This window comes from Aspergillus glaucus (assembly GCF_001890805.1).
Source record: "Aspergillus glaucus CBS 516.65 unplaced genomic scaffold ASPGLscaffold_24, whole genome shotgun sequence".
Taxonomy (NCBI): Eukaryota; Fungi; Ascomycota; class Eurotiomycetes; order Eurotiales; family Aspergillaceae; genus Aspergillus; species Aspergillus glaucus.
This window is the reverse complement of record NW_019170476.1, coordinates 87918-109929: the sequence shown is the minus strand read 5'-3', so window position 1 is coordinate 109929 and position 22012 is coordinate 87918. Positions and strand designations below refer to the sequence as shown.

The following is a 22012-nucleotide window of genomic DNA, read 5'->3' as shown; positions in this document are numbered from 1 at the left end:
TAATTGGACTGCTGTAGGGGAATAGTATGAACTACGGGGTAAAGGGGTTGAAGTATCTGTAGAAAAGCAGGACCCTGATAATAGTGACGTCACGCGAGGCAGAGCTTAGTCACGCTGATTAATTGAGCTTAAATTCGGGTATTTCTCGGCATAAAGGAGTTACTCTATCGGAATCCCGTACTCGGAGTAAACTGGTGATCATGTTCAGAAATGATGATTTTGTATCGGCTTTGATTTCCTTGAAAGGATAAGATTGAGCCTATCAATTGGCATAAACACCCAGTGCGGTATCCTACAGATGAGCCAGGACCGCATCGACACCCGAGACCTATCACAGTTAGCATGCTATAGGTAGCAACTCAATTGATGAAACTAACCTTGACACCCTTCTCCTTCTCAATATCCGCATATACCACCTTTCCGTGGTCAATCACCATAGCCCAGCGTCCGGTCCGGCCATTGTTCGCCCATCCGAGCTGCTGCGCGAAGCGGGCGTCGGGGTCGGATAGGAAGAGCTGCTCATTAATACCGGCATTTATACTATCAGTGCATTTTTAGAAGGATGACGAGACATACCATATCTTCCTTCACCCCATTAGCCTTCCCCCAAGCACTCATAACAAACGGGTCGTTGGAAGCCACCACGGCCACCACATCAACACCTTTACCCTTGACTTCGGAAAGGCGCTTCAGATAGCCCGGGAGGTGCTCAACAGAGCAAGTAGGGGTGAATGCACCGGGAACAGAGAAAATGACGACCTTCTTGTCGGCCCATTCCTTGGAGGCGTTGTAGGCGATCGGGATGCCGCATGAGGTGACCTCCTGGCTCTCGGGAGCCCAGGGGATGTGTCTATTGCGTACAGGTTAGAGTTTTTTTTTTTTTTTTTTTTTTTTTTTTTTTTTTTTTTTTTTTTTTTTTTTTTTGTTTTTTTTTTTTTTTTTTTTTTTTTTTGTTTTTTTTTTTTTTTTTTTTTTTTCTTTTTTCTGAAGGATTTAAGGGAGTGGAATATGTACTGGAAGACAACGTCTGATGGGAAAGAGTCGCCGGGCTGCATTTTGGCTGTGTTTGATGGAATTGGAGAGGTGAAGTGAAAGCGGGGTATTTATATCGGTGGGTTCGGTGATGTTTGCTAATTGCTATGATGCTAACTACCAGTAACACAATCCTAGTTATTCAGGGTCCTCGTACGGCTTCGCCCCGAAAAACCGCCAGACCATCGCACTGTCCAATTCCTCTCGTTTATTCTTCATCGAGAAAGCCATATCCGTCTTGCCATCGTTCACATACACCAGGTTCTTCCTCAGTCCCATAGTCAACTTGGTGACGCCCTCCCACCACCGCGACTGATATGCAACCAGCTGTTTTCCATGGATCCGCCGGACGATGTTCTGTGCTACAATTTGCGCTTGTTCGATAGCCGCCCGGCCATTCTTGATGATGTCCTTGTCGATAATGTCGCCCGCTGCGTAAACATTATCCATGGATGAATCGGCTAGTTGCAGCGTTGGTCGGACTTGGATGTATCCCGAGGGAGAGACCGAGAATGAAAAAAGCTTGGAATTGGGTTTCTGACCGATGCATTTGACCTGCAGCAATTAGTACCCGTTAATCTTACCACCAAGAAAGAAGCATACCAAACAGTCACACGGGATCTTCTCGCCCGTGCTCAGCGTCAATTCCGTTGTCCCGTCCGATACAGACGGCCGTTCACCCAGGATGACTCGGACACCCAGCGTCTCCAACTCGTTCAATACGCGCTGACGCATGTCTATCCCAAAATGACCATTCAACAGCGCGCCATGCGAATGAATCAGAGTGACATTCTTCTCCGGATCTTCAGTCTTCACATCAGCAGCCAGTTCAATCCCAGCCGGCCCGCCCCCAATCACAACAACATCGCGACCTTCGCCCAAACGCTGCTGCTCTCCCTGCAACGCCAGTATCCCATCTTCCTTACTCTCCTCCTCAACACGAGACGGCAACGTAGCCGACGACCCCGTCGCCAACACCAAATACTCGTAGTCAATCTCTTCTCCTGACCGTAGTAGAACTCTCCCTTGTCCGTTTCCCTTTTCGTCAGGAACGATGGCAGCCACCTCATCACACACCCACCTATACACCGAACCTGGCGCTTTCGCTAGATACGGCCCATACGGTATAAACGCCTTGGACTCATGTCCCTTCACCGCGCAAAACCGGGGTAAAACCCACGTAAGCTGGAAATGCGAATTCTTTTCAATCACCGTCACGCGATAGCCGGTGGGTAGGGAGTGCGCTAGACAGTAGGCTGTATGGTAGCCGGCGAAGGACGCGCCGATAACGACGATGTCGCGGGGGTTGCTGACGGGGCGGTAGGTGATGCGGTGGACGAGGGAGGTTATCTTTAGACGGAGACGAGAGAAGAGGTGATGGAAGGCGAGGAGGATGATTTTGTTGATTAGGATGATTTTAGAGAGCATTTTAGGCTTTGTATGCTAGAAAGGAAGGGACGGGGGTATTCGCAGTCTATATACTGATTGATCTTATCAGATCCGATATCGGCTATTCAGTCTGCGGGTACACCCATGAAATAGTTCCCTTGGTTCCTCAGGTGCCAGTGCAGGTCTGGTTCACTTCCCTCCAGCGCTGGCTCGTGCATTTCTTGTACTTCGGAGCGGATCTCTGATTGACTCTCCCCTGTGGCTTGTGTTGCCGGTGAATTGGCCACCATACTTATTAGGAACCAGCCTTGAACATCAAGCCTTGACGTGTTCCAATGTCCTCCTGGGACTTGATGGGCTCAGGTGCCCTGGCTGCCTGAGGCTTCAGTTCAGATCAAACCCAATTGCCTTAGGCATAAACATTCATTTTGCCGATTGGAACATGAGTCCGTATCTTATGTGTATGTGATGGCCATCGATGTACTATATAGTATGATAACGACCTCTATGACAGCTAACACTGAAATTGAACAACGGAATGGGCATAAAATGCGTATATTGAGTGATATGGACATAAAATGAATGATTGACTGACTAGATACATGTGGAAAAAAGAACACACAAGCAAGCACATGTGGCCTGAATGCTATCCAAGAGACTTCTAAATATCATCCAGTACATACTGCCTCGCCATACAGCACAAGCCCAGAATCACTATTCCTGAGATCCTGTTTCCAAATGGATTTGCTGCACTACCTACTTAGAGACCGTGAAACCGAAATCTTCACCCTTTGTATCACCGGCTCGCAAGTCGGGAATGTTCCTCGTGTTGAGACCGATATCCATCTTCTGAGGCATACCCTCTGCAACTGCAGTGATAAATCCCTTTGTGTTCGCGTTTTCAACGATCAGTTTGTCGCCCAATTCGAATGTACCCTCGATGGCCTCGGCCAGATTCCCTGTGACAAGACCAGTAACGATTTTCGTAATGCTGCTGAAAATTCCCAGCAGCCACTTTATGCCGCTATCTGGGTCTCCCTCAGGGCTAGGCTTCATGCTCGACCAATTGAGCAGTTCCTCGCCAGACGTAGTTGAGTATAAATTGGTGTCGAAATCCTGTAGCCACATGTACGCCTTCGGCGAGACATGGGTGTTTTCCCTGTCTCTATACATTCGTGCCCAATGCTGATGAGATTCAGAGAGCGCCCGATCCTTATCGTCGTCGTCGACTGTGACGAATTTTTTGTACAGCGCGCGGCTGCCATTAGTGCCGTACAGCTGTTTAGGGAACATGGTGATGGCACAATTCTTCACATCCACGCCATGCATCCAGGGACTATCTTCCCACCATTGCTCGTGTTCGTGCCTCTTTATAAAATTTCCGGTAAGGCGACCCGAGGTTTTCACACAGATGAACTCGTTTAGAGCGTTGGCATTTCGCCTCACAAACAGCCCGACCTTCCTAACTGCAGCATACCCTTCGCCTTTGGCAGAGATGGTGATTGCCGGGTTCCTCATCTTTGGAGCCCGAATTGCAAGCCATTGGTTTCGGGCTCTGATGTTGTGACTCTCGTTATTTGTCTCCAGATCTGAGATCGCGAAACTATGGTCATGGATGTCTCGAAAAAATTCCCAGCCCCAGGAGTACTCGAATACATATGGCCCGATCGTAAAGGTCATGACAGTGGGGCTAGACTTGGAGCCAAGCACAACATTAAGGTCGAATAACCAAAGATCTTCCGTATCTTGGTTAAAGGTTGTACCGGTACGGCGTTCGGGCCAAGCGCTGTAAGCTGATTCTTCTGGATGCTCAGGAGGAACCCACACCACTTTTTGGTCTTGGATCGGCAGTGTTGAACCTTCATCTGGTTTCAACGACACTGTAACAAGGTACGTGATGTCAAAAGTAGCCATTATAATTTGTATAGAAGAATGAAAAAGTCTAGGCGAAAAGGACTTATAACAGAGGTGCTGCGTCAATATGGGAGGATTTGAGAAACCAAAATTGAAGGATGAAAACTGATCTTTGCCTGTCGGGGACCGGGGTAAGGCTGGATGGGTTGAATTACATAGAAATCGAGTTCCAAATCATCCTGGCCTGGGTATTTACTGTAAGTACAGAGTATATAGTGAGCGCTAACTTACTTGTCAATGGGAATTGAGGGAAATGGACAACCTACGGAGTAGGTCCTTATAGGTACCACGTATTCACGCACAATGTATACACAGCTAATGATCCTCCCTCAGCTGTCCACATTGTGTAAGGGCTCCACCTGGTGTTCAGCTTGCGGAGATTGTGGAAATCCACGAGAGAACCCGAGCATGTCCGAATATGCGCCATCAACTGGTTTACAAGCACATTGTAAGTATTGATGTGCGTATATCGCCGCAGTAGGTTAGAGTGATCGGAGTCCAAGTCACTCATTCATCTAGGTGACACCGAAACATGGCGGTCTTCACGCGGGCGATACAACTTCCTGCCCTTGATTAACCTATACCATACTGAACTACGATCTTTTGGAACCTTCAATGTTCCTGTGTCTCTATAAAAAGCTAACAACGGTGCGATCGGCCGACCATTGACAGCTGTCAATTGTTTTTTTTTTTTTTTTTTTTGCCCAATCGTCAGGAATCTGCCTCGCCTCGTCCCACTTTCCTTTCCTCGCTACGTGCATGGCTCAGCCGCTCAATGACCCGTTGTTGCTGTTCCGGATATCAAATAATGGCAAAAATGCGTTGCCAATTATTTCCCTAGTTGTCGGCGACTTTGCCTGGAAGCATAGCGCTCAGCTGTGCCTTGTCGCCTGGGGTTGCTGAGATGCCTGCAGATGCGCCTGGTCTTGTTGAGAAAGGCCATAGGATTATGTTAATTTTGGCGGGCTGGATGTTCTGTCCACTGTAGCTGAAAATTTACTGGTTTTATGTGTATGACATCAACTTATCTGGGTTCAAGTCAGATGGGGTTCTCGGTGCCTCTAGGTTTGCAACGTGAACAGAGCTCCGTAGTCGAAATTATAACGGAACGTGGTCTATCTCTGGGAAGATGTCCCATCAGGCGACCAATTCTTCCTCAAGCTCCCAGACAATAAGGGTGACCACATTCTGGTTAATGACTCTTGACTCTTTTGATATTGTAGGAGTCATAGAGCTGGAGCATTCCGTTCCCCATGCATGATGTGACTGGTGGCCGAATTCTATAATGGCTCTAGTCTCTAATGAGCTAGACGCGGATGAATTACAGCTAGCTGCCATCTTTTGGGAAAAGGGCCATGAAGATCTTGCCAACTGTGTCATTTATGGCAGAAAGGTTCAGAGATTCTTCTTCACTCTTGGCCCTGAGAGCTCTTTTTGAGATACACAAGACACTTTCACATCTGTTCACAGGACTCCAGCGAACTTTCAACTCCGAGGATGAGGGGCGGGAGTCTTGGAAGCGCAAGGCTCTTAGGAAATGGGAAGATGATGAATTGCTCTTCGACTTCTTGGGGCTAGAATTGATATTGAATAGCATGCTTTCTATTTTTTATGACTCTGAAGTAGCAGTGCTCTCCCGCTCAATAGTCATATCAATCTGATAATTCTTGAACTTCCAACTCGGCACTTTCCTCTCGAACAGGATATCCAATTCCTCGAATGTCCGTCCTTTCGTCTCCGGTAAGCAAAAGAAGCAATACACAAGACACAACAGGGTCGTTCCCGCAAACAAGAACCCCAGCTTCCCACCCCAGTTCGCCTCGTCTTTATCCATAGCATACGGAATAGCCACAGCAAACACAATCGACCAGATGAAGCAGCTAACCGTCGACAGAGCAACAGTCGCCCCACGCAGCCGCGCAGACGATACCTCCGCTAGCAGCACGTAGCAGAATGGTCCCAGAGTCAAGTCATAGACTAGCGTGCAGACAATCATAAGACCGCACTGCGCCCAAGTCGCGCCTTTATTACCGCTGCCATCTTGCGGGGCGATAGCGTCGACTAGACCGATGGAGAGCTGCAGCGCACAAAGAACAGTGCAGCCGACGAGATACACAGGTCGACGACCAACCCATGACAGAAGCATCCATGAGACACAGGTACCCACGAGGCCGATTGCAGTCATACCGAGGTTCATAGAGAATGCATCTGATGAGCTCAAACCGGCAACTTCCATGAACTGCACGGCGTAGCTGATGAAGAAGACGTTACCGGCAAATGCCTGCATGTCGTATGCCATGACGCAAATGATCAATCGGCGGAGGTCGGGCCCGCGGAAACATTCCAGGTAGTTTGGTCGATTGGAGTGGTTTTTGAAATCCGCTTCTAGTCGGAGTGTTTCTTGGATATGCGCTAGTTTGAGACTAACGTCGATTTGCGGCGTGGCTAATCGACGCAGTGAGTTCAATGCTGCATCTGTCTTGCCTTTCCGGCAGAGCCAGTATGGTGGATCGGGGCAGAAGGCGACGCTTGAGAGAATGACGACGGGCATGATCCATTGCGTTGCGATGGGGATTTTATACGACCATATGGTATCCATTGACTCGGTGCCTTTGAGGATACCAGATGCGATGAGCGAACCAATCGAGAACGCCAGATTTGTCATGGAAGCTACACATCCGCGCAGCACCAACGGCGTGACTTCACTGACATACGCCGATGCGCAAATGGGATAGAACGCAATGATGCAGCCATTGATCAATTGACCAACGAATAGCTGCGCGGGTGTATGGCTGAAGAACTGCAGGAAAATAAATGCGATTGACAGACACGAGCAGATCGTCATCATCAACCGCGGACCGAACCGGTCATAAGCTGGACCGGAACATAGCGCGCCAACAATGGCCCCGAGAAGATTGGCATAGTTAAAGGCCGAGATCCAATGTGCGGCGATGACATACTCGCCATCATAGTTGTAGCCATATGTATGCTTGAAAGCGTCGAGTCCGACGAGACCGCGGACAACGCCTCCGTCGATGCCTTTGAGGATGGTGGCCTGCGCCGGTCAGTATATGCTTGAAAAATTTTTTTCTTCGTCGAAACATACAAAATTGATAAACATCCCCCAGAGAAAAGCCGGCCAGTTTAGACGAAGGGCCTGCCAAAAGCCGGTCGAATGCTCATGGATTGTAAACTGCTGGGATTTTTCCGCATCCCGGGCGTCGGAGGCAGGGATTGCCTGGACAAGGATTTCTTTTTCAGACATTTCAAATATCTGATTCCCTTCTTCTTCTCGCTGTTCAGTTCTTTGGGGATTGTCAATTGCCCGTCGTGAAAATTTTCCGCCAAGAGATACTACTCGATGCGGGGTCTTGTCGCAAGCATAAATGCATCAAAGCGTGAAAGCGTGAAAGCAAAAAACCGCTCAATGTTGATTCTAACATGGCCTACTGCTGCAACAGTAAATACACCTCCTTGGATGCCCGATGCCTCGCCTCCTTCTTGCCCTTCCCTTCGCCGACAGCCGAGACACCCCGATAACTCGCCGTCCCCCGCCAAACCGGCGGAGTCTGCTGGAGCATAGTCTCAGCATGCTGCGGGACCACGCCTTGAATGTCGCCCATTTCTTTCAGCAGCGATGTATACCTCGCTAAATCGGAATCTGTTTCCGGTTTTTCTTGCTCCGATGGACTAGAAGGAGCAAGCGGATCTGGGATCTGTTGTAGATGGTCTTCCAATATCTGCTGGATTTGGGTCATTTGGGTGGCCGGGTAGGCCTGGTAGGCTGTTCCTAGGAACAGGTACAGGTTATCTCGGGCGGTTTTGCCGGTTCCTGGTAATGGGAATTGCAGACTGAGGTTACAGCAGAGATCGGGGAATGGGAGGCGGGGTTCTAGGTTTGTAAGGCGGTTCTAATAGTTATTCTGTAGTTAGTTTTTGGTGTTTGGTGAGGTGTTAGTGTTGACACACCTGGAGCTCGTCCGTCGGAAGGTCAGATCGGACCAGCCATCGGGCTAGAAATGACTGCATCAGGAGATGGCCGAGCCAGATGGCTGTTTATTAGCATATTTTTATACATATGTTTTGTTAAGAGGGAATACCTCGTGCATCTCTTTGGTCGTCCATTGTGCTGATAATCTGATAATCTGATAATCTCTCAGGAATCGGAGAAATATATCTGTTTGTGCATCACATGACCAAGTATATAAAATCTTATCTTTCCCATATAAAAGATGTCGTAACACATGATGAATCAATAATGATACCGGAACTCCAACTCCCCATCACCCGTCGTAACGCGTCTGGTATCTTCCTTGCCTTGTTCAATCTCACTCTTTTCCTTGTTCTTCGCCCGGACATACAACGCATGCGCCGAAACCACGCCCTGCGCTACAATCAACGAGCCCAGCGAAAAGGAGTTCCCAAGAACATACGGAGAACTGCGATAAATCTGTCCGGCGACGATGCCAGCGCAGTTTCCTACAGTTTGCTGGATGCCGATTGCTAGTGCTCGGCGGTAGTGTGGTGCGACGTTGACGTTTAGCCAGGCGATGTTTAGGCCAACGCTGGTGTATGTGGCTATGCCGCAGAGGAATGTTGCGAAGTATCGCACTGCATCGTTGGAAACGGCTAGGAGGAGGATATAGCCGATGATTCCGAAGACGTTGGATCCGAGGATGAACTAAATTATTAGCATTCTCTCATGAACTTCAAGGAATAAAGATTCACCCAAGCAAAAACCGAAAACCGATCCGCCAAAACCGCAATCGCAATAAACACAACCGCAGCCCATATATACACCGGCACCGTCAACACATTACTCATAAGCGAATCATACCCAATACTCTGCAGAATCCCCGGCAGAAACGTGCTGAACCCGTATAACAGAATATCCTGACAAAACTGCGTGACGCTGCTGAACATAAGCTTGGGATCGCACAGGGCGATGCGCATCTCGGCCCAGCTGAACTCTTCGCTGCCCATGTAGTGCCGGCGCTGCTCGTTGCGGACGCGCATCATCCATTTGTCTTCGTCGTTGAGGAAGTAGGCGTTTGCTGGGTCGTTGGGGAGGCCGAACCAGATTAGGATTGCGCAGAGGGCGCTGAAGAGGCCTTCGATTATGTAGACCCATCTGCTTGATTAGCATTTGCTCATTGAGAGTGGTTTGGAGTAGTTACCTCCATCCAGCCTTCCCTCCAATGCCATCCATCTGCAACAACCCATACGCCAATAACCCTCCAACGGCACCAGAAATAGCCGCACAACTCATCAAATACGACACCCGCTTCGCCTGCTCCTCCCTCCGATAAACCATCGTGAGATACAAATTCAAACACGGAAACAACCCCGCCTCACAGGCCCCCAAAATCAACCGCATAGCATACAACGACGCCACATTCTGAATAAACCCCGTGAAAATCGTACAAATCGACCAAACAATACAAAGCCCCGTGAGAATATTCCTCGGCGTCAACCTCTTCATCAACACCGCCCACATAGACTCCAGCAGCACATAAGTCACGTAGAAAATCGACACCGCCGTCGAGAACTGACTAGGCGAGGCACCGATGTCCTCGGGCATCCCTGCAACCTGCACATTCCCGATACTGCTGCGGTCGAGGAAACATGATAAGTATGTGAGCATGATGATTGGGACGAAGGCTAGATCGAGCTTGAGGAGGAGCGTTTTCTCCTTTTCTGGGTCGAGGGTGACGGATTGGAGTTCTTTGGTTTGGTCATCTTGGGGCTCGGTGACGGGTTGGATCTCTTTCTCGGTGAGGGTGTCCATTGTTGCTTCTGGCCAGGAATGGCAATGGGCTATCTACTTGTACCCTTCTGTATATCTGGATGAATGTTATCAACAACAGCATGCCTATCTCGGAACGCGCACCCGATGCTGTCGGGCCGATGTAACTATCTGATAAGCTGAAAATAGTGGAGATAACCACTATGCGGGGCCCCGGATTTGGCTGTCAGGGGTTACCGAGGTAGAAGCATATACATATTAGCATAGAAGATACATATTGAAGTCCACAGAATAGAATAGCAATTGAACATCCAGAATACAGTACAGTATGGAATCCCGCCTCCTAGCCCGCACCAACAAAATCACAAACACCTCCGGCCTCTCCCCCACCCACCTCCAAGCAAACCTCCTGATCCTCCCCTCCGCCCACGCCAAATCCTTCCACGACCTCTGCCGCCGCAACCCCGTCTCCTGTCCCTTACTCGCTACAACACCCCCGGGCTCCCCGCACACCCTCAACCCCCCCCAAACCATCCACTCCCCGGACTTTGACATCCGCACAGACTGTCCCGCCTACCGCATCTACAAACACGGGAAATGCATCGCCCAGCGCCGCGATATCCTCGATCTCTGGACAGACACAGATGACTACGTGGGCTTCCTAATCGGCTGCTCATTTAGTTTCGAAGACGCGCTGGGCCGTGCGGGATTGAAGCCGCGGCACCAGGAGACAGGGGCCGTTGTGCCGATGTATCGGACGAATCTGCCGTTGTTGCCTGCGGGGGTTTTCACGGGTGCTACGTGTATTGTGTCGATGAGGCCGTATAGGGCCGAGGATGTGGAGAGGGTTAGGAGTGTTACGAGGAGGTTTCTGGCGACGCATGGGGAGCCGGTTGCTTGGGGGTGGGAGGGGATGAGGGAGTTGGGGATTGAGGATATTGGGAAGCCGGATTTTGGGGAGGAGCCGGTTATTAGGGAGGGTGAGGTTCCGGTTTTTTGGGTATGTTTTCCTTCATTGACCTCTTTCATTATTATGCTAAGAAACTTAGGGCTGCGGCGTCACGCCACAAGTAGCAGTGGAATCCGCTGGCGATAAGATTGACGGACTTGTTTTCGCCCATGAGCCTGGAAATATGTTGATAACCGATCTGACAGACTGAGGATGCTTGTATTATATAACTGGATCTAAAAACAATCCTTCATAACACTAGACAACTCCCCACCATAATCCAGCATGGCCAATCCATCTTCCACACCTGTATTCGTGCCCGGAACCCCCATGGTCATGAATGTATCTAGGTTCCCCACTGTTTCAAACCACTCCATTAACTCCTGCGTCATCTGATTTCCGTCTAGTGGTGTCGTTTGTACCGTCGAGGAAGCGGGTACATCACCCAATGAGCCGTCCCCTTGAGTTTGATGCTGCTGCTGGTGCTCATGTGACAACCCTAACTGCGGCCCGAGTTTCCGCAAACTCTTAATGGACTTCCACAGCCGCTGCGATATATACGACTGTGTCGAGAACCCCTTCACCAGTTCCAGCGCCATATAGAACTCCTCTTTGCACCCGCGATTGAACTGTCCTGGGGCTTGCGCGGCGGCTAGAAACAGAACTGCCAATGCGGACACCAAGAACCAGTTGAAGGTGACTTGTTGGCGACTGTATATGTCGGAAGTTTCGTGCAGATGCGCAATGAAGCGGATCGTGTCTTTGGCCAAATCAACCACTGTCGCGGATTCACCGGGATAGCGACGGATATGCGCAGCTGTGTGCAGTACAGGACGATGGATAAGCATACGCAGCTGGTTCGCGCGAAGATACAACACAGAGCGCAGCCTCCGCAAACTCCTTGGCTCATCTTCCTGATCCCCACCCAACCGCAAACACTCCGGCATCGTCTCCGCCCACCTCAACACCTGCCAATCCAGATAATTCATCTCATCCTTCTTAATCTCATCCGTATTATTAAACGCCGCGATCAACTTCCACACCTTTGCCGCAATCCGACTATACCTTATCATAACCCGTAAATACGGGAAATTCTTCTCCTCGGGTTCAGGAAGCCAGGGGTCGATGTCGCTTTCTTCGAGGGAGAAGGGCATTCCCGTGCCGAAACTCCACCGGAGATCGAGGATGTAGACGGACCAGAAGAGACGCGAGAGTCGGTCTTTGCTGCCTGCTGAGGCGAGGAGAGAGGGTTGGTCTAGGGTTTCGCGGCGGTGGAGACCGGTTTCGAGACACATGCGTTCGACGATGCCGATTGTACGCCAGGCGAGTGTTTCTTCGTCCATTTGGAAGTAGAAGATTGACTTTTTTTTTTTTTTTTTTTTTTTGTTAGACAAGAGTAACAGGATTAAGTGTAGGTAACTCACCACCAAAGTCAAGAAGATAATGCGATTGATATCCGGCGCTCCCCAAACATAATCATCTGCGACAACGCGTACACTCTCAAACAACCTCACAGCCAACTCACTCCCCCCACTCGCCTCAGCCGCAAGCGCACAAGCAAGCACAATCCTCAAAATATGCACATCTCCCTCCTCCAAAATCCCCCCATCCAATCCCCCGTCGCCATATAGAACATGCACCTGCCCCAACAACTCCTCCACCTCCAAAACAGGATACATAATCCCCATCTCCTCCTCATAAACCCTACACAACCGTAGCGCCTCACTCTTCCCAATCATCCACAACGGATCAACCGAGTCTCTCGCCGGCGAAGGAGGCGACGGCATCGGCGAGGGTTCCTGCGTCAAATCACCGTCTGCGTCTTCGTCATCGCCGTCGACGACACCCACTATTCCGCGCTGTTGGAGACTGGATTTCGCGAGGTCGAAGCTGAAGGTTGAGGTCGTGGGGCCTTGGAAGGTGAGTGCTTCTTTGGCGGAGGAGAGGCGGCGGGTCCATGTTTGGGGTTGGGGGTGTGGGTGTGTGGTGTTGGTATCGGGGCGGGGGATGGCGCCGGTGTTGGTTAGGGTGTGGACGGCGGAGGAGAGGAGGGCGATTTGTTCTTGCATGGTGGTCATTTGGCGGGAGAGGCGGTCGAGGGTTCTATTGTAGTGTTTGTTAGCTTCGCATTCATTATCCGGGCACATTTCCAGGCTGTAGGCGAACGTACAATGTATCACCCATACTCCGCTGATTATCCGCATAAACACACTCGATGCGCTGCCGGTCGCATCTTTGGCACGGCGTCTGGCCATTGCATTTGATCTTGCGACGTTTGCATTCGTTGCTGTGCGTAAAAAAAATCCCGTTAACATCCCGCTATTTCCGAGACCATATCAGACCAATTGGGACATACCATGCTTTGGCAATATACTTGCGACGCTTTTTCTGCGGGCGGATATGGTCGTCGTGATAGTCGCTTACTTCGTCCATGTTTGTAATTGAGATATGATATGATATGATATGAGGAAATGTGCGGATTGTGAGGATCCCGGTAAATTCGGTAGAGAAATGCGGGGACGGACGTGGAGATGACACCTCGGGCCAGACTTGTTCGGAATGTATACCGAGCTTACGAGGATAGGTGTATTATTCATTGCATATTCATATTTGCATTCATAACTATCATACTCCATCTTTTCATACTCATACACAGAGAATCTAACACGAACAAAAAGACACTACCTGTAAAAAAAAAAAAATAAATAAATAAATAAAAAAAAAAAAAAAAACTACAGTCACAGATCCTTAGTCTTCTCATCACTCTCCGCAATCCACCTCTTCGCCAACTCCGCATCCCTAGGCTTAAACCCCACCTTGAACGGCTTCGGCTCCGTCGTCAGCGCCGTCGGAATCGCATTACACTCAATCGCGTTCAGAATCGGCCGGTCAGCCGGGTCCTTCGCCGGGTGCATCGTGAACGCCATGATCAGGCGGACGTACGCGGTGTACAGTTCACGGTTGGCCAGGTGCGAGCCAGCGCACATGCGGGATCCTGCGCCGTAGCCGTAGTGTGGGGTGCCGGAGCCTTCGCCGAGGTTGAGGTAGCGTTCGGGGAGGAACTGATTGGCGTTTTGGAAGTGGGATTCGTCGTAATCGGCGGCCCAGGCGTTCTGTCTGTTGTTAGTATCGAGCATGTAGAATAGGAGGGGGAGCGGGGCGTACCATGAAGAAAGTAGTTCCGGCGGGGATGTGAGCTCCGTTGAAGTTAATGTCCTTGGTGCTCTCGCGGGGCAGACAGATGGGGATGACAGTCCAGAAGCGTAGAGTTTCCTTGACCATGGCCGTGACATAGGGAACCTTCTCCTCGATCAGGCACTTCTCCCACGCATCGCCATCGGGATACACCTTCATGATCTCCTCGTAGGCCTTCTTCTGAATGCGCTGTCCATCTTCCGAGGCGAAATAGGCGACACCCATAACCAGATTCCCAGGAACCGTATCCAATCCCGCAGAAACCATAGTCAAACAAATAGACTTGACCTCATCATCATTCAACTTGGCCTCAGGATCCTTGAGAATATTCCCCGTAATGCACGGCTTATCAGTCCCCTCCGCAATGCGATCCTTCAAGATATTCAACAAATAAGTCAAATACTTATCCCGGCGCACCCGAAACTCATCAGCCTCGCGATTCATCTTCGGCAAAATCCTCAACAACGGGATATAATCCTGCCAGTTGTTACTCGTACTCCTGAAATTCGAAACTCCCCGCTCAACATCCACAATCTCCTGGAGCAGCTCATCCGTGACATTCCCCGTAATCCGGAACCCGTAGTTCAGCGTGAGACTCGTGTTCAGCGCGAACCGCTGGAAGTACTTTGTCGGGTTGACATCTACCGTCCCGTCCTTGGAATCATGTAGCAGTTCGCTGATGCTCTGAGTCGCTTCGAAGTCGATAATCGGCATGTATGATTGCACGGCGGGGCGGTTCAGGGCTGTCGCGGCGGCCTTGCGGCGGCGCTTGCAGGACTCATCCCAGGGGGATGTACCGATGGTAAAGCCCTGGGAGCTGGAGACGACGCTGTGGAAGGTGTGGAAGGTTGGACGCGAGACGAGGGCGGATTGGTCTTTGATCCAGAGCTGGCGGACGGAGTCGAAGGAGTTGGCGAAGATGATGCGCTGGTTTGTTAGCACCATACCTTTTCACATAGGACGTTGAATGAATGGAGGGAGGTACCTTATTGCCCATGCGCACTTGAAACACAGGCCCATACTTCTTCGCCCATTTCCCAGCAACAGTAGCATGCTGATCCCCCAACTGCAACAGATTCCCGAACAGCGGCAAACCAGGAATCTCAGGCAAGTTCTTGATTTTGGGGATATCGGTGCGATTCAAATAGCGAATGATAAAATACACAACGGTAACGACCGCGATCCCGATCGTTGTGGCCGTCATTTTGCTGCAACAACTATACCAAGTAGTGATCGAAAATGTTGTGAGAAGAATAGCACCTCAATCGCAGAGGCCGCACGCTTTATATCGGCTATCATCATGTTACAACGGGACTATTCCGTGGCCAGTAAGGAACAAGACGATTACAGGCATGACAGTGTACTTTGGGTCTCCTCTGGTTATCCGATGTATAAGGGCGGGATTTCGGGGGGGTTGTTCCGTGGGGCGGAAGGAAATGCCGCGATGGTCGGGGGTGTGGATTAAGCTAATTGTGTCTGGATGGGTGGCCAATGGGGGAAGGTGTATTGTATACCCCGGATTATGCTGGATTTGGCTATTGCTGTAGGGTGAGTAGTGGTGTGCATTATCTGTAAAGACATCATGGCCTAGAGGCTACATTGCGATAGCAGCTTATAATTATGAGTAACTAATATTTATTTCAAAGACTACAACTAACTATAATAACACGAAGTAGATCATAAATCGTATATTCATAGCAAGTACATCGCAAGGCATGCGTAGTATCGTGTAAAGGGTATCTAAAATCCAAATCTAACCGCCTCTACGCAAGAAAGCGAAATCAAGCAAGCCAAATGCAAAGAGAAGGTATGCTCACGCCTTCTCCGATTCATAACTCACCCTCCTCCCACCATGCCGCTGTCTATCCGCCTCAAGTGTCTGCGCAAACTTACTACTAGCCCGAATCTGCGGCCCCTTCCAATAAAACACGTAAATCGGAATCGTAACAAAAATAGCCAAACACCCAAGAATAGTACTAGCCCACTGCAAATGGAACTTGCCACCGATGTTCTTGTACATGGGCGTGGCGTACATGGCGGACAAACCAGCGAGCAGGTCACGCGCGAAACCATTCCCACCGGTGGCTGAGGCAGAGTAGGCGCCGTACGCGGCTACCATGTAGTCGATGGTTGCCATGTAGATGCCGTAGTTGGCGATGGCGATTAGGAAGACGAAGATTAGGGGCGCGATCCAGTGGGTGTATTCGGGGCCCATGGAGGTCCAGGCGAAGCCGAAGAGGCCGATTGTTTCGAGGGGTGCGATGAAGAGGAGGAGGAGGAGACGGCGCTCGGGGAGGCGGGATGCGTTGCCGTGGTGTTGGCGGACCCAGCGTTGGCGGGCGATGTCTGGGAGGAAGATTAGGTAGGCGACAACGTAGCCGATGATGACGGCGATGAAGCAGAGGCCGGTGTGGACGGCGTCGAAGTTCCAGAGTGCGAAGACGAGAGTGAACGACTCGATGCAGGTGAAGATCAGGGCGTCGGAGAAACCGGAGAGCAATGACAGGAACAGAACGATGGGCTCACGAAGGAACATCTCGAAAGGACGACGCCAGATGCGCAGGATTTCCTTCGCCTCGAAGCGGTTCTCCTTGAGTTCGTTGGGGCCATAGACATTGGGATCCGCCCCGGACTTGCGACGACGCTTGGCTTCCCGATCGACAAGGATAGTCGAGCGGGTCTCACTGACGAAGAGCAGATGGGCAAGCTGGGTGACGCCGCCGAAGATGAGCTGAATCCAGAAATTCCACTCCAGAGGAAGCCATTGTTGAATCATGCCACCAAACAGAGGACCAACGGTGGTACCTCCCACCGACGACAGCACGACATACGCCACCGCAAAGCCCTGGTCGTCGGGTTCCCACATGTCAGCTGTCATACCCAGAGTAACTGAGCCACCCGCAGAGCTCAAACCACCAAGGAAGCGACAGACAACAATGGTGCCGAAGTTGGGTGCCAGGGCACATGGAATCTGCCAGATGTTGACCAGGAACAGACTGAGCTGCATGATGGGCCAGCGACCAAACTCTTCACTCCAAGGAGCCCAGAGCTCGCATCCAAAAGCATATGCGACCAAGAAAATCATCTGTCCCACACGAGCAGCCTGTTCACTAATATCAAATTTCTCGGAAAGCGGCGTGACGGCATTGGGATAGACACTGGTGTTGAAGTTCATGGACATCTGCACGGTGAAGATAACCGAGAGGATGGCCCATTTCTTGTACCGGGGGAAAGAGAATCCGAGCTTATCGTAGCATTCATCTTCGGTCAATTCCCTCTTGCCATCGGAACGGACCTTTCCCCGGGAATCGCTGTCGTTATCCGAAGAGACGGCGTGTTCATGGTGAGAGTCGCCGGGTTGGCGGGCGTCGTTGTAATGATTGTTACCTTCACCCTGGACGGGATCCCGGTGTTTGTCTTTTTCTGTAAAGTATGGTGCCATTGTGAAGTATCAATGGCGATATCTTGTAACGAGCAGTAGATAAGACAAGGTACTATGGAGAAATCTGGGGAAAGAGAGAAGAATGGAGAATGTAAGTGTGGAGAACGAGGCACCAGATGATATGCAAGAATGCTAACAAAATGAATATGCGAGTATGCAAATGTGAGAACAGAAAAAGAAAGAAGGCAGCCATTCTTATAAGTCAGACTCCGGTGCCTGTCCGAGGAGTACATACTTCCGGATCAGGAGAAGTCATACAAGGACATACTCCAGAGTACTCTGGTTGAGCCTGATTTCGGCTCCATCAACGTCACCGATGGGTGGTTGGCCAATCGTGTATCTTATATGAATCTATCGGAGTCTTGTTTACTTCGGTATCCCTGTCCTATGTACAATAACACTCTTTATCTCTCTGTCTATACTTATTCTCTATATCTAATCTCTGCTCCCTGCGTCTTCCAGCATTCTTTATGTCTACTGCATGCATCGGAGTATAGACTGCTGTATACTTGAATATTGCCACAACCTTATCCTCGGCAGACGTCTCCTTTCGATTGGCTGGATAAACGACAAGAGATGCTAAACCCAGAACGGTCATTCCGGCGGATACCAATAAAGGCTCTAATTGGACTACCATGCTCTCTGACGCCATCGGCTGTCATTTCGGGAAGTCCATTTATCAATCCCGGAAATGCACACGGCAATCTGGTTCGATCACGTCGCATTCGGCCCGTGTTGGATGATTGAGATAACTGGTCAACTACCCCTGTATGTACGGAGTAACACTCGTGTCTTACTCAGGGACTTTTGTATGACATCACGGGGGTGGGCCGGTCTACTTGAACGGGTCTGATGCATAGATATCTCTCTTGTGTATGAGTAGCACCCCTGGTGTATGAGGTGATCTATGGCGTGGATATTAAGCATGATTCAAGGAAATATCCTTGTCCTGTTCCTAGTCACGGAGTATACTGTTCAATCAGCTTCTCGGATTCGTCGGCCTCCGGTACGGAATTTCTCCTCTTCTTGTCTCGTCCTCCCCTCAGGCCATATTGTAACAATGCCGGTGGACAGTGGTCTCCCCGTGTTCCTATCTACCGGTACTCTGCAGAGACTGGGTAAGAGTACTTTATATAGTATGGAACCTGGGATTCTACTCTACCTAGTCTATAGAATTAAACGTTGAGCTGTGTCATGTCACTCAGGCGTACACATACCAAGAGCTGTCCTCTGTACTTCGTAGGTCCTCGTAAAACACAATCATCATCGGAATTGCCTAATCCTATTCTCTGAACAACTCACAAATCACAAATCAAGAATCCTCCGGATCCCCAACAGATAAAAAAGACTCAGGGGTACACACAGAAAACCGCCGAAATCAACCGAACAACCAAGAAAGCTCGCTCATCGGCTGCGGCTCTGACACGGCATTCTATCATGCCGAGACTTGTCTGAATCAAGTTCTTTGTATGTGCCAAGGTCACCCAATAACCTCCGGCACCGTCCTGATGTGGGCCGGACTCGGCGCATGGACATCGGGATGCCCAATAACACGGCTGAGGGGATATCCAACAAATAGATAATCAACCAGTAAGCCAATACTGGATAGATGGTGATCAGTGTGCTGTAATGATAACTGATAATGGACGCCCTAAGGTTAAACTATAGATGTACAGCTGTGCCTCTCAAAAACAAGCGCTACAAGAGATCATCTCTTAGATCAAAAATACCCCCAGAGGCGGAGGGGATCTTTCACATACCACCCAACAGATTACTGTAGGTTCCGTGCCATATTATTGACCAGGCTAGCGGTGGATGTTCCTCATGATCACCATGAAAAGGCAATGTATCGCGTCGTTCTTGCTTCAAGTCTCCATCTGAGGGGTGTTGATCACGCAGTATGAACTGTGTTGTTTCATCAAGGACTTCCTCAATAGAATCACTCCGTGGTCGTGTCTGCTCTTGCATTGTTGAAACTAGGAGTGTGTGATCTTTGATTTTGAAAAATATATCGTGCAGCAGCTCAAGACCACGGGAGGTTGTTCCTTCCAGAAGAAAACCGGTCCCTGGCTTATGTTGATCTCACTACCTACGAAAAATAGCCAGGAACATGATATCAGGCAAATGTATGTATTGCAAAATGGATTGAAATCAGTTCTACCACTATATTTCTCTTTGATTCATTCCTGAACTCTATTTTGCATGACGATATACCTATTATGTTTAGTCTGTCCCTGAGTCGTATGATAAGAACGAATCAAACTTACCTTCGGGTGCGTTGCTCAGCACGAGCCTCGGTACGAGTCTTGGTTTCTGAGTTTTTCCGTGAATTTAAGACTCGTACTGAGCATATGCCAAGCTTATAATCAACAAGTGATATTTCTATAAATCAAAATCCTCTCCACACAGATTTATATTATTTGCTTAGCATAAAGGGGAATAGCGCATGGAATATTTTGTAAAAATACAAGAAATATTACTTTAGTGTATATGGCCTTGGACGCGTCACGTCTAAAACTAATCTTCAGTAAAGTTGAGCCCGGTTAAATCTATATGACACTCTAACCAGTAGGGCTTGGTGGAACGGAATGGGGTGCCATCTAGATGTGGCAGTGTGTGTATAGGGCTGAAATGTGGGGACCAAGGGCAGGCCAGGCCTTTTTCAGGACTACATTGGATATCTCATCCTATCCCGGTGTGCTGCTGTTGGCCTTGAAGATGGCCTGGTATGCTTCTTCAATTGTGATAGATGGTGTCACGGAGCATGGACGCTCAGTAGTTATTTAGCATGTTTGATTATTTTGGTCTGTTTGGCATAGGGCATGAACCTCTCGCACACATGAGATAGCCCGTCGCCGACAGACCCTGCTCTTTTCCTTTCTCTTCTCATGTTAGAATTTCGCTAGATAGTCTACCAATAGGATTATTGTTGCATGAGACCGTCACACCATTCGATGGATTGAATCAGCCCAACGACAACGCCATTCATCCAAGGAAACAGAAGACAACATTAGGACCAACCAGGGAAACACAGACACCACCCATAATGATACCACCCTGGAAAGGGCCCCAGGTCCTGCTCCTACCCAGTGAGATACGACAAAACTCTCCCACAGCTGCGGGTTTTCCAGGTCAATGTGGCCCAGAGCCCCTCCCCCCATGAAGCCGCACTCCAACTTGCTTTTTGAACAAGACTACCATGTGGTGCTTATCCAAGAGCCCTGGATATCCAACTTCCGAGAATCATTATATGTACGTACTAGGTGTCCACCACAAACGCTATGTAAAACTAATGCGAACAGTTGGATGCGCCGCTGCGGTTTCGATCCCATCAATTATAATTGCGTTTTACGTGAATGAGCTAATCATGGTTCCTTATCACCGATGGCGGTATTCATCGCCATCTGGCAGGAGCAGCCGTAATCAACGACTGGGACCCTCCTCGGTGCACCGGATGACGACGGAGGAGACACTGGACTCCTCCATAGACAACGACTTTGTTTCAGTCGACACCTTCTGGAAGGGCGGCCGGACGACCGGTGGGGACATTTCTCAGCATCCGATGGGCAAGTCTGCCTCTTCTTCACTATATGACAGATTCCTCCGGAAGCCTCGGTATCAATATCGCCAAACGGATGACTGCGAATGTGGCAAGGAGTATTGATTTGAAGGTTTTTTTTTTTTTTTTTTTTTTTTTTTTTTTTTTTTTGACGGGGTAAACTAGCTAGCCCAATTAAGACTAGTTTACCTCCGTCGTATCTCTTTACTCCGTGATGGCCATGCTACAGTTATGCTGGTCTTCCCTGAGGGAGAACAACAATAATCCGTCTTTGGAGATATAATACACAACAAGAACGATGGGAGCGACGAACCGCAATTTCTCAGGACAAGCTGGAGATTATACACCCACATGTGACCCCGCCTTGGTGGGCAGGTCTGAAACCCCATATAGCAGAAACTCGGGAAGCTGCTCTCGCAACTCACAATGCCATCTTACACAGCAGAGCTGATATCATTGTGTACACAGATGGCAGCTTGACAGAACAGGGAGTTGGAGCAGCAGTAGTTTCGCCTCTGGGGCGCCAAGCAGTTCGCATTGGCTCTCAAGCTACCCACACTGTATATGCAGCAGAATTACAGGGCATAAAGATGGCGCTTACCCAAATACGCAACTCAAGTGGACTGGAATCACAATGTTCCTATCAGACCCGTACAGCAACCATCTTCACAGACAACCAGGCAGCAATACAAGCATGCTCAGCTCCAGGAAGGTCTTCTGGCCAATATATCCTGAGTGATATTGCACGCACTGCATCTCAACTACAGGAATGTGGCTGGGATATAC

The 22012-nt window shown here is 49.6% G+C and overlaps 11 protein-coding genes across 11 annotated transcripts; 2 read left to right on the top strand and 9 right to left on the bottom strand.

Annotated features, from left to right (window-relative positions):
• Positions 1-292: 292 nt before the first annotated feature.
• On the bottom strand, positions 293-1055 carry ASPGLDRAFT_69431 (peroxiredoxin family protein; the record flags this gene model as incomplete). The annotated part of the gene is made up of 4 exons (XM_022549369.1): positions 293-328; positions 378-515; positions 577-850; positions 1015-1055. 4 exons carry the CDS (start codon positions 1053-1055, stop codon positions 293-295), a joined length of 489 nt encoding a protein of 162 aa, XP_022397026.1.
• ASPGLDRAFT_51536 (NAD(P)/FAD-dependent oxidoreductase) lies at positions 708-2516 on the bottom strand. The gene is made up of 3 exons (XM_022547554.1): positions 1636-2516; positions 1015-1587; positions 708-850 (listed from the first exon to the last, which is right to left on the bottom strand). The coding sequence occupies exons 1-2, from the start codon at positions 2458-2460 to the stop codon at positions 1171-1173; spliced, it is 1242 nt and encodes a 413-aa protein (XP_022397025.1). The 5' UTR covers positions 2461-2516; the 3' UTR covers positions 708-850; positions 1015-1170.
• A 661-nt stretch (positions 2517-3177) lies between these two features.
• Positions 3178-4335, bottom strand: ASPGLDRAFT_39025 (uncharacterized protein; the record flags this gene model as incomplete). Its single annotated transcript, XM_022545016.1, has 1 exon — positions 3178-4335. One exon carries the CDS (start codon positions 4333-4335, stop codon positions 3178-3180), a length of 1158 nt encoding a protein of 385 aa, XP_022397024.1.
• Positions 4336-5944: 1609 nt separating this feature from the next.
• ASPGLDRAFT_134756 (putative MFS alpha-glucoside transporter) lies at positions 5945-7600 on the bottom strand (the record flags this gene model as incomplete). Its single annotated transcript, XM_022541320.1, has 2 exons — positions 5945-7390; positions 7442-7600. 2 exons carry the CDS (start codon positions 7598-7600, stop codon positions 5945-5947), a joined length of 1605 nt encoding a protein of 534 aa, XP_022397023.1.
• A 181-nt stretch (positions 7601-7781) lies between these two features.
• On the bottom strand, positions 7782-8460 carry ASPGLDRAFT_39023 (double-stranded RNA binding motif domain-containing protein; the record flags this gene model as incomplete). The annotated part of the gene is made up of 3 exons (XM_022545015.1): positions 7782-8246; positions 8305-8387; positions 8436-8460. The coding sequence occupies 3 exons, from the start codon at positions 8458-8460 to the stop codon at positions 7782-7784; spliced, it is 573 nt and encodes a 190-aa protein (XP_022397022.1).
• Positions 8260-10250, bottom strand: ASPGLDRAFT_863102 (allantoate permease family MFS transporter). The gene is made up of 4 exons (XM_022550377.1): positions 9513-10250; positions 9064-9466; positions 8436-9016; positions 8260-8387 (listed from the first exon to the last, which is right to left on the bottom strand). Exons 1-3 carry the CDS (start codon positions 10121-10123, stop codon positions 8588-8590), a joined length of 1443 nt encoding a protein of 480 aa, XP_022397021.1. The 5' UTR covers positions 10124-10250; the 3' UTR covers positions 8260-8387; positions 8436-8587.
• Positions 10251-10409: 159 nt separating this feature from the next.
• On the top strand, positions 10410-11241 carry ASPGLDRAFT_69427 (DUF1445 domain protein; the record flags this gene model as incomplete). The annotated part of the gene is made up of 2 exons (XM_022549368.1): positions 10410-11081; positions 11131-11241. 2 exons carry the CDS (start codon positions 10410-10412, stop codon positions 11239-11241), a joined length of 783 nt encoding a protein of 260 aa, XP_022397020.1.
• A 25-nt stretch (positions 11242-11266) lies between these two features.
• ASPGLDRAFT_69426 (putative C6 transcription factor) lies at positions 11267-13463 on the bottom strand (the record flags this gene model as incomplete). Its single annotated transcript, XM_022549367.1, has 4 exons — positions 11267-12391; positions 12455-13133; positions 13201-13317; positions 13387-13463. 4 exons carry the CDS (start codon positions 13461-13463, stop codon positions 11267-11269), a joined length of 1998 nt encoding a protein of 665 aa, XP_022397019.1.
• A 256-nt stretch (positions 13464-13719) lies between these two features.
• Positions 13720-15429, bottom strand: ASPGLDRAFT_179028 (cytochrome P450; the record flags this gene model as incomplete). Its single annotated transcript, XM_022542933.1, has 3 exons — positions 13720-14143; positions 14196-15152; positions 15211-15429. 3 exons carry the CDS (start codon positions 15427-15429, stop codon positions 13769-13771), a joined length of 1551 nt encoding a protein of 516 aa, XP_022397018.1. The 3' UTR covers positions 13720-13768.
• A 506-nt stretch (positions 15430-15935) lies between these two features.
• ASPGLDRAFT_51528 (uncharacterized protein) lies at positions 15936-17832 on the bottom strand. Its single transcript, XM_022547553.1, has one exon. The coding sequence runs from the start codon at positions 17665-17667 to the stop codon at positions 16039-16041; it is 1629 nt and encodes a 542-aa protein (XP_022397017.1). The 5' UTR covers positions 17668-17832; the 3' UTR covers positions 15936-16038.
• Positions 17833-20826: 2994 nt separating this feature from the next.
• Positions 20827-21331, top strand: ASPGLDRAFT_39017 (uncharacterized protein; the record flags this gene model as incomplete). The annotated part of the gene is made up of 2 exons (XM_022545014.1): positions 20827-20923; positions 20970-21331. The coding sequence occupies 2 exons, from the start codon at positions 20827-20829 to the stop codon at positions 21329-21331; spliced, it is 459 nt and encodes a 152-aa protein (XP_022397016.1).
• Positions 21332-22012: the final 681 nt, after the last annotated feature.